Source organism: Triticum aestivum, chromosome 6B (assembly GCF_018294505.1).
Source record: "Triticum aestivum cultivar Chinese Spring chromosome 6B, IWGSC CS RefSeq v2.1, whole genome shotgun sequence".
Lineage (NCBI taxonomy): Eukaryota > Viridiplantae > Streptophyta > Magnoliopsida > Poales > Poaceae > Triticum > Triticum aestivum.
Window position 1 is genome coordinate 297699383 of NC_057810.1, and position 16762 is coordinate 297716144.

At 46.6% G+C, this 16762-nt stretch overlaps 1 protein-coding gene across 1 annotated transcript; it reads right to left on the reverse strand.

Annotated features, from left to right (window-relative positions):
- Window positions 1–7830: 7830 nt before the first annotated feature.
- Window positions 7831–16419, reverse strand: LOC123137002 (gamma carbonic anhydrase-like 2, mitochondrial). Its single transcript, XM_044556533.1, has 2 exons — window positions 15889–16419; window positions 7831–8449 (listed from the first exon to the last, which is right to left on the reverse strand). Exons 1-2 carry the CDS (start codon window positions 16280–16282, stop codon window positions 8073–8075), a joined length of 771 nt encoding a protein of 256 aa, XP_044412468.1. The 5' UTR covers window positions 16283–16419; the 3' UTR covers window positions 7831–8072.
- Between the last annotated feature and the right edge of the window lie 343 nt (window positions 16420–16762).

Consider the following 16762-nt stretch of genomic DNA (forward strand, 5'->3'; position numbering starts at 1 on the left):
CGGGGAAATGCTCGGCCATCGAGGCACGGGGGGAGGGAGAGGGAGGGCTCGGAGGCGGCGCACGGGGGAGGGAGAGGGAGGGCTCGGAGGCGGCGCACAAGAAGGAGAGCTCGGTGGCTAGGGCTTGGTGTGGCCGGAGGCGAGGGAGGCCACCGGCTTTATATAGCCGAGCCCGTGTGTGCACCGCGTCCGTGTGTACGCGTGTGCGGGAGGGGAGGTGTCGGCGCGCCGTCCCGTGACGCGCCGCCCGTGAGGAATCAATGGAAAGGCTGACCGGCGGCGGCAGCCTTGGCATTGATTCCCGCGGAAACCGATGCGATGAGGGCGATGAAGCGCCCGTGTCGCTGACTCGCCGGGCCCGTGGCTCTATCACGCCAAAAACGATTCGCCCGGCGCCCCCGGACGCCCCCCAGCGCGCCGGGTTCGGGCTGGATCCGTCGGCGCTGATTTCGGCCAAACCGGCGAAAATCGAGTTTCTGAGGACGTGACTGGGCCGTTTTTTTACGCCGACGCAAAAAAAGCGCCTGGAAAAACCGTTCTGGGGGCGCGGCTGAAGATGCTGTAACACATCTTGCATCCGGACCCAGGCAGCCTCAAATGGACAATCCGACATGTGGACACACTGCTCCTTGCGATTTGCTGCTGCCGCCGCGACACGTTCACACGTACACTGTTCCTTTTTTCTTAGAGCTAACGTACACTGTCGTTGCATCTTGAACATTCGCCTGGGCCGGACGGGCGTATCAAAAATGTTGATTAAGCGCATCTACAACGACGCGTCACTAACATGAGCTTCTATACATCTGCGGACGCATCCGGCACGTTCATGGATAGCGTCCAGTCACCTCTTAAAAATGCACGTTCACAGCCGTGTCTCCCATATGCAACCTTCAATTCCGTGCAATGCCTGGAACATGAAAAACAAAATGTAGATCTAACATATACTCCTGCATAGCATTCACATAGGACCGTGCATAGTGTTGAATAAATAGGCAATTTCTTGATTAAATTAATCCACGAGTAAATCACTAGCATGGCATTGACTAAGTTGATGACGTACTGACTTTGATCTAAACATGCACGTACTAAGCAAACAGTAGACAAATCTACACATACTGCTAGTACTGCTAATATGAAAATAATCAGGAGCGGGATAAGCGAGTTATACCCTCCAGTAGGCCATGCAGAGGCCGCGGCTTTGGTGGCAGCAGCGGCGTCCTCGGCGGCCTTCTTGTCGGCTTCAGCTTTCTCGGCGGCGGCACGGTCGGGGTCGGTGGACATGGTGATGATGAAGGCGACGCGGACATAGAGGAAGTAGACGATCGAAAGCGAGCAGTCGCGTAATCGCTGCCCAAAAACCTATTCGCCCCTCACCCCGTACAGGAACCAGAAGGGCGTGGTTTCGGAGACCTGCTCTCCCGTCGACCGTGTACGCGGCGGACGGGATGGAGTCACCGGCAGCAGCAGCAGCAAAGGAACGACGGTGGGTGTGCGCGTGAGCAGATGTGATCTGTTCGTGGCGGCTAGGGTTAGGAGACACCGCACACTTATATAGACGCAGCCGCGTGGAGAGACGTGGGCTTGACCCACGTCCGAGTCCATGTCAGCCCACGATCCGACGTCTCGGATCGTGGCCCTGCTGTCAGAACCTCTCCATTGGTGACTGGCAAAAATAAGCGCATAGGTGTGAGCTCGGCTCGGCTCATTCCCGCAACCCGCGTCGCGTCGCGTCGCGTCGTGACGAGGCGGACGGCGGAGGAGGAGCGCGCGAGGGCCTCTTCTCTTCTCAAGCTCCAATAGCATGTAGAAGAGAAACCCTTATAAACCACTCCAACTCTCCTTCCATTTTCGGGGTGGGACTAAACTTTTCACCACACCTAGTGCCATATAACCCACATGGGCCCTTAGAGATTTTTCAGAAATTGCAATATGGGCCTAGAGCCCATCTCAGATTTCAGCACATAGCAAGCTCGATATAAACGAGTTCAATAGACAAGTTCGTCATAACTTATAAAGCAAAAGATGATGGCAACTAAATACTTGATATGGAGGGGATGTCGGATACCACCGCTTCCTCGCCCTTCCCCTTAGCGTCTCCACAGCGGCGAAAGTCCCAGCATAGGCGTCCACGGCCGATGGGTGGTCGTCATCGTCTATGGTGTTGCTGTCGTCGGACGAGGGCAAGGAGGGGATGCCGGCGAGACGTCAAACGGGCGTGACAGCTCCTTGGCGAGGCGCTTTGCTCTCGTCGTGTCCATGACCTTTAGATGGATGAGCCACTAGAACTCCTCTATGACCAGTTGTGTTGTCTTTGTAGTTCTTTGGCAGCGGGCGTCTGTCCACTTCATGGAGGAGCTTGTCCTCCGAGTCTGAGGGCACCCGGTCGGCCATGGTCTGGCAGGACCTGCATCCGAAATGATTAGATCTGGCCTCCACTGCCCTCAACCAAGCGCAAAGAGCCGCCTTGCCTCTGATTTTGGGAGGCGCTGACAACGCAGGCTAGCAAGCACCGTTGAGCAGGAGGAGCATATCCTAGAGGGGACGATTGCAAAGCTCGAGGAGGCGGAGGGGACGACCGCGGAGCATGGCAGGCCGGTGCCAAGCAAGACGAGCCAGCACGGTCGACCATGAAGTTTGACCACATGGGATCACGCGGAGCTCGAGCTCCCGTACCCGTCCCCGTCCGGCCGCAACGGACATAGGGCAATACGGAGCGCAAACTCCTTGTCGTCCGGGGCTTCATTACGGAGTCCTTCAAGAACCTGTCCCAGTCGACGGAGCCGAATTCACTGCTGGAGCTGGACATGGTGGAGGGGAGGGGAGGGAGCGGGCAGGGAAAAAGACAGGGAGTCGAAATGGACGGTCGAGAGAATGTGTACTTTGTCTAGGGTTTGGTCCGGGATTGGATATTTGTGGGGACAGGGTGGGCTGGCATGTGCACGCATCTGAATGCATCTGAACCGTCTCATATTCGCCTCACATATTGACTGTGGTTGGGAGAGGGCCAGAAAACACACACACACATAGGATCCGTCATGTCATTTTTATGACCGAGCAATGACCAGACCATCCTCCTGGGACATAGATGGGTTTGAAGGAGGCGGATGTATATAGATGCTCTAACGTGCCACTGTGGTCGCCGTGAAACATAATTCTGTCAAAAATCATCTTCCCTTCTGACGAGTTGTTTCTCTTTTTGATTGATCTTTTTAGGAATTTTTCTTTTTGATTGATGAGTTGGCCCTTCTGACGAGCTAACAAACGTCGGAGAGGTCGGCGATAATTGTGGGAATCTTGCGCTACGCTACATCGTATTATTAGGCCAAGATATTTGTTTCTGTTCAGGGTCCTTGGACTTTGCTAGATCCGTGTCCCAATCGCTATGGATCCTCTGCCTTCTTGCGACAACGGTTCAAGCCGAGCGACATCTGCTATTTCTCGTTTTTTAAATTGTTACTATTAATCTGGTGCTACTGTTTTCTTTTCAAACCGTCATTATCGGTACTACTACCTTTTTCTTTGCTTGAGTCGCTGTTAGAGCACGGCAACCTAACGTTGTCATCATGTTATGTGGACAGGCAATGTTAAATGCAGATTTTTGTTCGTAAAGGGTCATTAGGTGCACTATATTTTATTTTTTTTGGAAAATCTTCATTCAAATCACGAATCAGTACAAAGTAGGTGACCCTTACAAGCACACTGAAACGCAAACACAAAGGACCATGAACATCTAGAGTACACTAAGACAATCATAACACAAGAAAATCTTCGAAGCCCTGTGTCATCATCCCTGAATCTTGAGAGAAAACCCCTGCAGTAGAAGGATCTGCAACCAGTCGCAAACATGTCATCATCTTCGACCACGGTACAATTGCCGCCACGTTGCTTCCTCCTTTCTTGACATTAAATAGATGTTTAGATATAGTAATCCTACTATAGTGTTACTATCTAAATTAACTTTCATTTAATATTTTTTGCGTGAGAGCAGTTAGTATTACGAGATGTTTTAAATTTGGGGCTAAGATCTACTATGTCTAGGTTAAGACATGATTGCTTTCTCTTTCCTAATAATTAAATAGAATGTCACATCAAATGTTTACCTATGAAATAATGCTAAATATAAGCATTGAGAGTGTCATTAGGTCAAAACATATGGTTAGAGAATTTCCGAGCCAACAAATGGCATTGACTCTCGACGGCAAAACGAAATGACCTTGGAACACAAGAATAGGTTGGTGATGGTGAGCTAGGTGTCACAACAATTTTGAACTCTTGCTCGTCGCCGCTCAATGGATCATAGATTTTTTTATCTCAGACTTTTACCATCTCAAAACAAACACACTTTCTACCATCGCATCATTTTGCATGAATTTGACTGGCATTTGCATTGTGTGACCGTAGGAATGAACACCCGCGGCTTCTTTTTCTTCTCCACTCCAACCCACCTGTGTTATCCATCGTTGTTCCTCTTGCACTCCACCACCAATGTTGCAGCAGTCCAGCCTCCTCCCCCGCACCCGCCAGTTGTAAGAAGCTGCCCTTCGGTAGCCTCCCTCCTCCTTCGCAGGGACCCCGTGCAGCACACCCCCGCCGACGGTCTAGGCAACAGTGGATGCCCCCAAGGACAATGAAGCGAGCAACGCCAATGCGGGCGTTGTACTTCCAAATTGAGGCCGCATGAGTGTCTCCGTCTAAGGGCGGCGCCATGGCTTTTCCTCCTCCACTGATCCGACTGCCCTGCCTCACCCAGGGCGGACTAACCTAACAATGGTTGCATCCTAGTAAGTCGGTTGCATCGTGGGGGGTCGCCATCGGCCTCATCAAGCATGGCTGAAGGTACCCTCTTTCCTCACCCAACGGCCATTCCCCTTCTTCTCCCCATTTCTTCTTCCTACTTTGTCTAAATCTATGCACGTGCACAGGCTGGTCCTAGGAGGCAAGGGCACCCTTGCTGAGCCGGCAGAGGAGGCGCTGCGGGGCCGAAGGGGTGGCGGCAGTCATGGTGGTGGGGTTCGACTTCGCGGCCTACAACGTTGGTGTGGCGCTGCTCCGGAGGCTACGACCTAGACTCTCTAGTCAACTACTGCTTCATACAAGGATATGCATACACTACTGCCTCCATTCTGCTAGTGCTATCCTTACAGAGAAAGCTGCACAAATCATGCTTTGTTAAGATTGAAATGTGAGTAATGTTTTGCTGCTTAGAGGAGAAGATGATTATACATAGAATTATGGCATTTTTTTTGGTATTGTAATCACCATTGATAACAATAACCAATGGGCAAACTATTCACATAAATGTCTATGCCATTTTCCCACACATGGAAACTTCATGTTTTTGTGTTTGTACAATACGATTGTTCAATTGGCAATGTCATATATCACCTATATGTTGTAATGCATGTTGTTGCCATCACAAATTATGTTTTTGCCTTGGGAAAACAACCCATACGAAATACTAAAGTTAGCTCATAGCATGATAAGTTTTTGTCCATGGCTATTTTTTATATTTTTTTTCTCTATGGCAAATTATGTCATGATCTACTGTTTTTGGTTTCTTTTGCCATCATACACGTGTATGAGCTGCCAACTCATTTGTCATATGATGTAGAACAGTATATTTTCTTCTTTTTTTGAATTGCCATGTGAACATCACACCATTTTTTCTGATTTTTCCATCAATGATTCATAGCATTTGGTAAGTCTCCATTTTTTGCCATGGCAAAATTAGTTGTCATGAAATATGTTATTCAAAATTTCATATACCATGGCAAATTTGCGTAACATCGCATGTCAAACTCTTCTTCAAAATAGCATCGCAAATTCATATATGCACATTTTGCCATTATCTTATAGAGCATGGCAAAAAATATTTACTGTCTTTACAATTTTTGTAACAAAGAGAAATAGATGCATGGAAAAGTTACATTTTTTGGTACCATATCAATTTTGCTATATGATCCATGGAAATTTATTTTATGGATCATGACGAATTTTAGTTTATGGACCATGGCAATTTTTAGTTTATGGATGGCGAAAGTTCTTTTTTTTTATTTCTTGCAAGCATGGCAATTTTATTGTTACCATGACACTTTGTACATTGGACCATGTCAATTTAGTTGATGCCTTTTATTTGAGCATCATGTGAATTAGTTTTGTATGTATCATGGTAATTTTTACATTATGGAAAATTTACACTAAATTTGTCATCATGGAAACTTAAACATATTTTCCCACCAATGCAATTTTCTAACCACAATGACAAGCATCTCGTGTGCATCATGTCAAATTTACTCTCTTTTTTCCATCATGCCAAACTTGTACATGGCATGGACAATTATCCTTTTATTCTACATCATGACAAAATTTCTTTTCTTTGCAACATTCCAAAAATTTACCTTTTATGTGCCCATAGCAATTTTAGTTTTATGGATGATGGCAAATAGAGTTTATGCATCATGGCAATTTACCTTTTATTTGATCAGCACCTAGTATCACGCACACACATTTTTGTTAGCAATAAGCTACTGATTTGCTCGAATCAAATTAGCAGTAAAGTGTTAGCGTCCTAGGCCCAGCTCCACACCTTCAGTCGTTTCCGGTGCGCATGGGACACACCACTGACAAACGAAAAGCCCACTGCATCCCAAAAGACTAGCTTGAAAGGAGTGTGGCACTCTTCCTTCTAAGGTGGTCCTAGCCTTCTCCCGTAACCGAGATGGGACTAAAGTGACTGGCAACGCCCAACGGCCAGTAGCCTAAAATACATGAATTACTTAGTTGTTTAGAGGTAGGTGGGGATTACACGCGAATGACTAGTGTCGTGTACCAATGGCCAAGTTCCACGCAACACGCACACAATGCCTATATATGTGCTTATTTGACACGCACAAAACGTACCTAGGCGGGATGTCTGATACGCTTCATGAACGACTTTCTGTTGGGTGTTCAAAAAGAAATTGGGTTTCCTGTTGGGATTTATCTTGGTAACCAACGTTGACATAGTCATCAGCACATGTAGGTGTGACAGTGACATTCCCCTCCTCCCGCAGCTTTGTCCCCAAGCTGGTGCTCATGGGAAACACTGACGCGACTCATCGAGACCTTCCCGGGTAGTCGAGGGCTCAGGGTGATCTGACCACTGAATGCGGCATTGGAGTGCTGTCGTCGAGCCACGCTGATGGAAACAACACTTCAAAACACACACACACACACACACACACACACACACACACATAAGGAATTGAGATAAGGAAAAGCAATAAGGGACAACGGTCGCAGTGATGTGAATGAAAAGAAGACAAAGAGGTTTGACAAGTTTATGGAGACACAAGACAAGAAGATCAAACTACAAGAGAAGAAGGCCAACGTTGATCAAGAAGATGTCAGATTTGGATCTAATGCGACGAAGATTGTGCAAATGTATCGTGCTAGCGTGTTGAAGCGCTAGACGTACGCTTCAGAGGAGCCGACCGAATAGTGATGAATTTGGCACAGACAGCCAAGCCAGGATAGAAAGGGCTGCCATCTTTTGGTATCGGTTTGATGTAAAAACTTCTTGAACATCGGTGCATTTTGGTTGTTATTGCATCTATTTATAATGCTAAATTGTTATTGATCTACATACGCATGTCAAGTGAAAGAGGTCATACCCGACATATGGTGCATCGGGTTAAATTGTCAGCTCCCCTACCACGTACGTTTGGTGTGTCCGATTCAGTGCACGGCGTTGGAGTTGCCCTTGGTTCCATTGCTTTCTTAAATGCAACTACTGAAACCTTATCTCATAGTTATCCACCATAATTTGTCAAAATACATGTTTCCTCATGGCACAGAAAGCAAATTTCTACCCATAAAATATGTTCAATGTGAGGTATGTGCGTTGCACTGCCGAACAAAGGTTCAACGAGGTACAATTCCTGCTGTGCAGGGTGTCCCCAGTTGACAATCATGAACAAAAAAATCAACGTAACAGATGGACCCAGGCTTACAAATTAGATTGAATACAGAGATTCTAGTATTCGGGCTGCTTTATTTCCTCACTCATTTGCTGGGAGAGGGAAAACATGGTCTCACAAAGGAATTGAAAACGACTTCTTCAGCTTCTCTACCTCCAAATAAGCATTAGAGTATGGGAGGAACTCTGAGAAATGGCTTTGCATAAGATCATTGATGGCCACAGCGAGCTTTGGAATCTCCATTATCTCTTCGTTGGTCAGCTTCCTAACAAACCTGGCAGGGTTGCCAGCCCAGAGTTCGCCAGTCGGAATCCTCCTCCCTGGGGCCAGGACGGAGCCAGCTTCAAGGACCGAGTTAGTTTCAACCAATGAGCCTTCCATTAGGATGGAATGCTGACCGATGATGCACTCAGGTTCAATAGTGCATGAGCGCAGAAGACAGTACGCACCCACTGTCACATACCGGTCAACAAGGGTCTCAGCTGGAAGACCTGTGAACAAACGAAGCAGAAATGAGAACCAACAACAACTAACGCAAGGTATCACCAAACATTATAGGTTAACATACATACAAAGGGCACGTGGAAAAACCAAGCACCCCCCAAAGTAGCACTATTACTTCAGGGTCTGTTCAGTTTACAGGAAAATCAAAGGGGAACTTTGAAGGAATGCTATCCTATAGTTTTTCTCCCTGTAGCAGCGTTCCATTCAACGGAATGGATGAACACGAAAATGTAGGAAAGATTTCACGGAACCTCAATTTTGCAGGAAAACAAACATGCAAAGAGAGAACTTTTTTGGCCGAAAGCCCAAGGCGGTGGCCTTGGTAGTAAAAAAGTTGTTCATGTAGCTACTTACTGTCAAATCAGCATGCAGCAGCATGCAACCTGAGTAATAAATATAAGGTGGGCTGCTGCTGCTGCCTTTTCGAGCCAGTCTTTCCTTTGGTTCTCATACAGTCCACAGAACGCCTACTAGTCTAGTTTTCCTCCGGTTCCTATTCCTTTCTTTTGCTACTCCAAAACTTTCCAGTTCCAATGATTTCTTCAGTTCATATGTTTCTTATTTGACCCTGTTATTGGGACCAACCCATCAAACATGGAGTCTTATTCCTTAATTAGAGTCCTAGTTGATTAAGCATCTTTGTTGAGAAAGTGTCCAGTCAATAGAGATCTTGTTAAGAGTTTGAATAGATTTACCCGCTTGTTGGTCAAGTCTTTTCTAGAGAAGAATACTATCGTTTACTCCCTCCATTCCTAAATATAAGTCTTTTTAGATATTCCAATAAGGACTACATACAGAGCAAAATGAGTGAATCTACACTCTAAAATATGTCTATATACATCTGTATGTAGTTTGTATTGGAATCTCTAAAGACATATTTAGAAACGGAGGGAGTACTTTTATCTACTTTTCAGTAATTAGGGTTAGGTAAATAGTAGATTCTTCCAATTTGGTATCAGATCCATCTACGATTGCGGGCAAATAAATCAAGATCAAGGCTGTAGAGCAAATGAAGATCATTAGGAAGCAATTGGAGGCCTTCACACGCCAACGAGCCGAGGATGCGCTTGACGGCGCTCGAGCAACGGCTATCGGCGCTGCCGCCACCTCCAGATTCCACAGCTGCAGCAGCCGCCCATGACGCCACCTCTGCCCCAGGCCCTCCTCTAACGAGGGCTCGCCCCTGGTGCTTCCCCTCATCAACGGCACCTCTAGTGTGCCCTTTTCCAGTGGGGGTAATCGCCACCGCCTCCACCGGCTGGGCAGATTGCCCACCCCACCACCCCCTCACTTTCCTGCCTTTCACCTCTACTTCCCCTCGCAACAAAACCCTGTGCTGACCACTGCCAACCACTCTCAGCCGCCAACACATTTTTACCACCTCTACCCATCTCCTTACTCGCCAAAGCCACCCCCTAACATCAATCTGGACCACTTGGCACCCTCACCCTACAGCCCAAATCCCCCCCCCCCCCTAACTGGCCACCCACCTACCAGCAGCAACCCTACCATGAGCAACAGCAGCAGATTTGCACCGCCGCCTCTACCACCTTCATGCCTCCACCTGCCAACCGGTTTCATATGCCGTTATAGCCTCACGCCCCTCCACAACCCATCTATGGATCCACCCCGTCCATCTCCTCCCTTCCGCCCCTACCAAACAATCACCTCGGATGAGGTTCAGGTTCTGGTTCAGGCGTGCCTCGGTTCCACAAAGCTCGACTTCCCGGCGTATGATGGTTCGATCGATCCTCTTAATTGGCTCAATAGGTGTGAGCAGTCTTTTCACGGAAAGCGTACAAACGTGGCTGACAAAGTCTAGACTGCAGCCTACCACCTCACCAATGAGGTTTAGTTTTGTTACTTACAGCTCAAGTGCGATTTCAGCATGCCGACACAGTTGCAGTTCAAGGAAGCTTGCGACTTCCAGTTTGGGCTGTCACTCCGCGCCAATACCTTGGGCGAGTTGGCACGTCTGCTGTTCACTTCCGCGGTCGCCGGCTACACCAGCAGATTTCTAGCGCTCATGTGCCGCAACAATTAGCCATTAACACTGTCCCAACAATGGTTTCTGTAGAAAGCAGGGCTGCCCAATGGCCTTCTCATTGACCTCAAGCTTCAGCGGCCATCTGACCTCCACACCGTTATCTCCTTCGCCAAGGCCTATGAGCAGCGGCATTTCCCTCCAACAACACACCAAGTACATTGTCGGATGCCCTAACTCATACATACCGGCGACAAGCTTTGGGTGCCAAGTAGTTTCATGTTGCATATATTCAACAATGAATGGAGCTGGTCATATTGACCTTGTTATCTTCTTTATCTGTATCTCATGCACTCGGTCATACTACAAATTGCTCAACTATATCTGTCCAGACCAGGAATTTCCAGCTATCGGTGACAGACTGGAAACTGGTTGCTGACCACCATAATCCATACCCATATATATATACTCCCTCCATCCGAAAAAAAGCTTGTCCCTCAAATGGATGTATCTAGCACCAAGTTAGTGCTAGATACATCCATTTGAGGGATAAGCTTGGGACAAGCTTTTTCGGACGGAGGGAGTATATATATACTGCTGCGCTAAAGTGCGCCTGAGCGCAAAGCGGTGCAAAGTTGCTAATCGTGCGCTCCGGTCAGACTGCGCGCACCACGGCCTCCGTCCCTCGCCTGTCTAATCAACCAACCATCAAACTTCACGTATTTTTCTTCCGCCTAGTAGTAAATTTAGGGGGAATCTAGTAATCATATTAATTTTGTTACTATTGCCCCCCACTTGTTCACCGTCCGCGCACATAATTAGGCCACATAGTAATGAACAAGAGGAAAGATAGTAAAAGAATTTATTACGCTACTGCTGCATGATCTAGTTTTCTCTCTAATCAACCAACCATCAAACTTCACATATTTTTCTTCCGCCTAGTAGTAAATTTAGTGGGGAATCTAGTAACCATACTAATTTTGTTACTATTGCCCCCCACTCATTCACTGTCCGCACATAATTAGGCCACATAGTAATGAACAAGAGGAAAGATAGTAAAGTAAGTTATTACGTTACTGCTGCATGATCTAGTTTTATTAGTGTCCGCTACCATTTTCATGGCTCATAAAATAGTTATGGTATATAGTAATCAACCATCGTAACCGTTACCATCTGAACAATTGCTCCTAGTAAATGTAATGAGCATTAGTAGTAATAAGAGTTCTCCAATGGTAAAGTGAGAGTATTTGCTCAAGTAATGGATCATGGGTACAACTATTAGGGATTTTCACATGGCAAATCACCTGTAAAGGTTAAAAGTTTCACACTACAGTAACACATGGAGTGCAAATTACTACATGTGGCTTGACACTTACGATCAAAAGAAAGTTAGGTACCACGTGGGGTGGGATGGATCGGCAGAATGGTGCATGCAGTTACTTTTTTCCTAATCTGGTTACGGCTCGGTAGGCAGCGCGCATAATAATAATTCTAAGCTCTGGCTCACTTTAGCAAGCCTATATATATAGCAAGGTGCGTTTCTCCGATTTTTTGATCCCTTCACCCATATTGTATTTTTTGAGATTTTTTTTATCCAAGGTGGTACTGATTTTTTGTGGTCCATCTAGCGGCAGCGGCCCATCAGACCAGCCCTCCATGCGTCTGCGTCCGTGAAGGACAGCGGCCCAGGCCCAAGATGCCTAGGAGAAGAAGCAAAAAGATAATGGCTGGTTCCAGGGATCGAACTCCCGACCAGTGGAGCAGTCTCGACCACGGCGTCCAACTGAGCCACCTCATGCTCGTGTGAAGAAGAGAGGATTCGTTCCTATTAAATAATACCACCTCGCTTCCCTACATTTCATTCCACCGATTTATATACTTCTCTGATCTGAAATCAGTAAACCGCCTCAAGAACCAATAATAAGAGGGCAAGAAGTGTGTTTCATTTGCTCGCAAATATTGAGCGGGAAGGAATCCTCCAAGGAGAGAGAAGCGATCAAATAAATAACGAAAGACACAGCTACATAGAGGACGTCTTGGGAGAAAAAGGGAGATCTCGATAATAGAATGGAAAAAACTGAAAAGCACGCAGCTACACGGCGCGAGCACGCCTTAGAGGAAAAATAAGGACCCAGCCGTGCTTTACATGACTAAAATCAAACGCCCTAGGCTACGGCACGAGCACACCTCGGAGAAAAAAAAGGACCAAATCATGCTTTACGGGATTAAAGTCGAAGGCCCAAGGATGACGTGGAGATAAGCCGGCACGCTAGATCACGAGGTTACTTTAATCGAAGGAAAAATGATATTTGAAAAAAGGAAAGAGTTGAGTGCATGGATATGCACCTGGATTCAGGCTACCGGCTCACGCCTCTGTGTCCAATCATGAAGCAGGTCGAGACGTGCTTGCATGCGCTAACACTAGTGATTGACGGGAGCATGCCTGCCACTGTTGTTTTGGACGAACAACTAATTTGAGTTGTTTTCTCCTAACAGTTATCGAATTATCGCTCAAATTAATCGATGCAATGCAATGTTGCTTAGGGACGGTCAGGCTGCTATGACGGCAGCCTCATACTTCCCCGAACATGTTCATTACACCTATTCTTGCAACTACGGGTAAATTTTGTTTCTTTTCTTCTCCGTGAATCCTAAACATATGGGCATTCTGAGTGTTCTTCTCTAAGATTTCATATTTGAAGCATGATGTTTGCAATCACACCCAAACCAAAATGTTTCTTTTCAGATCAAAAAATGCACCGCTTCAAAACCATGTTTATCGGCTAAGAACATGCATTTTTTTCTCTTTTTTCTCCGGTTGCAATGCACGGGCATATTTGCTAGTAACAACTATTTGTAATAAGAAGCAATGCAGGATGCAAGATACAACACATCCAAGCTAAACCTCAACTGACTGGTTTTACGAGCTGCCATCGGGCCAAGCAAGAGAAAAATAATCATAAACGTCTTATCTTCTCAGAAGCATTCAAGGAAATTTAAAATAAGAACAAGCATTTGTAAACAAAAAAAGTAGAGATCAAATGCCAATGCACTTTATAGGGTAACCTGACTAAGTTGAGTTGGCTAAATACACTGAAGGGTAGACACATGGATTAACCTAAAAGTAGAATTGGCCACAGGAAGCAACAACAGGGAAAAAATCAAAATGTGACTTTGACCAACCAAAGCATAGAATCGGCATGAGCTCCACAATCCAAATAAGGATAAATGATTGAATAATTTTCTTCCTGTGCGGCTCAGAGTTCAACCGGAGTGTTGCATTTCAGGTGTGGCGTGGCTAGCGTCTAGGCTAGGGTTTGGTATTTCTACTGGTTGGATAAATAGGGGCTCAGGGGGTGATTTGTCTGGTTTAAGATAGTTGAGGGGATTAGAGATAAGTATGTTTAGCACCCTAAACTATTAGGTCTGGGACACTATTCCCCCTACTCTATTTTCAGGTATAAAATAACCCCCCAATATAATTGAACCGGATGATAAATCACGTAATCCAACTTTTTACCCGGTTCAGGTTACATGATGCCGGTTTATGGCTTTTCTTCATCGATCACATCTTTCGACTCTTTGTGTCATCACCCTATCTCTCTAATTACCTTGCCTTGTTTTTAAGTTGCTCCTCGCCCGTTCTATCCTCGATTCTAGATAGGATGCATCAAGGCGTACTCAAGAATCATTGTCAATGCACGTACTAGAAATCTAGAATCTCATCAAATTGGTTCAGCTACAACCTGCAGTAAGCTAGCGGAACTAGCAATCAATTAGATGTGCAAAGCTAGCTAGACAAGATCCATTGATTTTTCGTGGCAGCAACAACTAAAGTAACTGATCACGACTACTAGCTATTTGCTGCAACTCCGATGTTCCATAAGGGAAGTCGATCAGCTTGCGGGATAAGCAGCTTCACGTGTGGTACGTTCTCGACTTGCTCCCGGTAGAAAGTACCAACCAGCTAGCTTTGCATATCAAGTCGTTCTTGCCTGAAAGCAATCGGCAAGTTGAGCCTGAGGACATTCGGCCGCCACGAGGTTGCAATCGATCAAGGCAGCTTCTCCTGCGCCGCTCTCGCCCCAGCCGAGATCAGCGCGTTAAGAGCCCTCACCTATTTGTTAGAGTTAACCTTGTTTTATAGGTGTTCATCATGGTTATTTCGTCACATGAGTTCAGTCATGAGTTCATCATGGTTATTTCGTCACATGAGAAACCTTGAGCTGACAGAGTTGTAAGGGAGAAGAAGAGGCGCCGCGAGGAGAGGCGGCGCCAACACTATTCACCCTCTCTATAGCTCATCTACATCGTTGTCGTTGCCTTAAACCATGGCTGCACTCGCATATCGCACGACGGAGAGGAAGCTAAGTCAAATGTTGTGGACCAGAGACTTATTAGAAGAACTGAAGATATTGAAGACTAGTTGTATGAATGTGTGGTGTGATAACAAATCAGCAATCAACATATCATACAATCCAGTGCAGCATGATACAACCAAGCAAGTGGAAATAGACAGATTCTTCATCAGAGAAAAGCTTGACGCTGGGATCATCAAGATTGAGCATGTGAGTTGTGGGCAAGAGATTGCAGAATGCTTGACTAGAGGATTGGTAACTAAAGAATGAAATCTGGCGTGTGACTAGAGGATTGGAATTAAAGATGGGAAATGATATCTATCTATCACCCTCTTGGGGGGGGGGGGGGGGGTGGATGAGGGGCCCATGTATTGCTGACCCAAGTGGCCAAGGCGCATGGTGGCTGACCTAATAGAAGAGAAGCAAAGGGTATTTGGAAAAGAGACTGACACGAGAAAAAGAGAGTGCGCCGCCATGGCGATTGACAGCAAGCTGGTACGCCCCCCTCCTCGTTTCAACACCAACAAACGAAATATAAAGAACGGTGTTCATCTCAAGAATGCCTCGCATAGACCTCCGAAATGTAAATTACCTTCAGCTCTCCCAGTCAACTTACCCCAAATCCAAATCATCAAACTTTATCACTAGAGAAGGATGCTAGAGAAAGGGGTCCGGGTATTATCAAATTATTACCCAATTACTATTATTATTACTCCCTCTGTCCCATAATATAAGAGCGTTTTTGACACTACTCTTTTGTATTATGGGACGGACGGAGTAGTAGATCTATATTACTGTCGCTCAAATGGATGTATCTAGACATATTTCAGTGCTAGATACATCCACTTGAGCCACAAGAAATATGGATCGGAGGGAGTACAGTTATTATTATATTTCACGAAAGATCAAATTATCCAATTAATTAAGATATAACCAATCGCTCGTCCAATTAGGACGGAATCATACCAACCACAGCACCACATACTAGCTAATTCATCTGAGAACATTCCGCAAGCAGTCATAGTAGTCAGATCTGGGTACTAGACAAGGTAGAAGAAACAGATCGCATATAGAATGGGAAGACCTGTAGAGGCCGACCAGGCGGCGTGGAGGACGGACCGCTCCTGGACGTTGGCGCAGAACCCAAGAGTGATCTTGTTGAGGTCGCCCCGTAGCACGGAGCCGCTCCAGACGGAGGCGCCGTCGTGGACGGTGACCTGCCCGGCGAGCACGGCGTCGGGAGCAACGTACGCGTCGACGGCCACCTTGGGAAGCCACTGCCCCAGTGGTACTAGCTGCCGCTGCCCGCGGTAATCCCACCGCACCCGATCCGCACCTGCCGCCGCGGCTGCGACGGGGGGTGGTGAGGACGATGGCGCAGCGGGGGCGGTGGCGGTGGAGGAGAGGATCCGACGGAGGGAAGGCGCCGCGGTGGCGGAGGCGCGGCGAGAGAGGCGAGACAGGGAGGCGGCGGCCATGGTGGCGTGGTGGTCCGGGAGGTGCGTGGGTCGGGCGAGCAGGCGGTCTTCGTCGCTCTCTCAGACAAGCGCGCCTGGGCTCGGCTTTGTGTGCAAACGGGCTTTTGCAATCGTGCCGGAAAAAAAGGGGAGAAGCTCAGTTTCCCTGAAAACAAAGAAAATATATAAAGAGAAGGCTCGATTGTTAGTACCCATATGTATCAAATTACTTTTTATCATGGGGCATATATATCCATATGCCATCATTGTACATGCCCTAAGCATACGTCTCGACTGAAATTCTTTGACAATGATGAACTCCGTCCGGAATACTGTATATCTTTATGACTGAAATTCTTGTCCTTCTTCTGTCCGGAATTTTGTACATTTTTACGACACGTAATTTGGAACGAATAGAGTATGCAACTTTATTTTCACAAGGTTATTTCAAGATCAATATTTTACAAATGATATACTTGTTGATTGAGAACCCATCCTTAT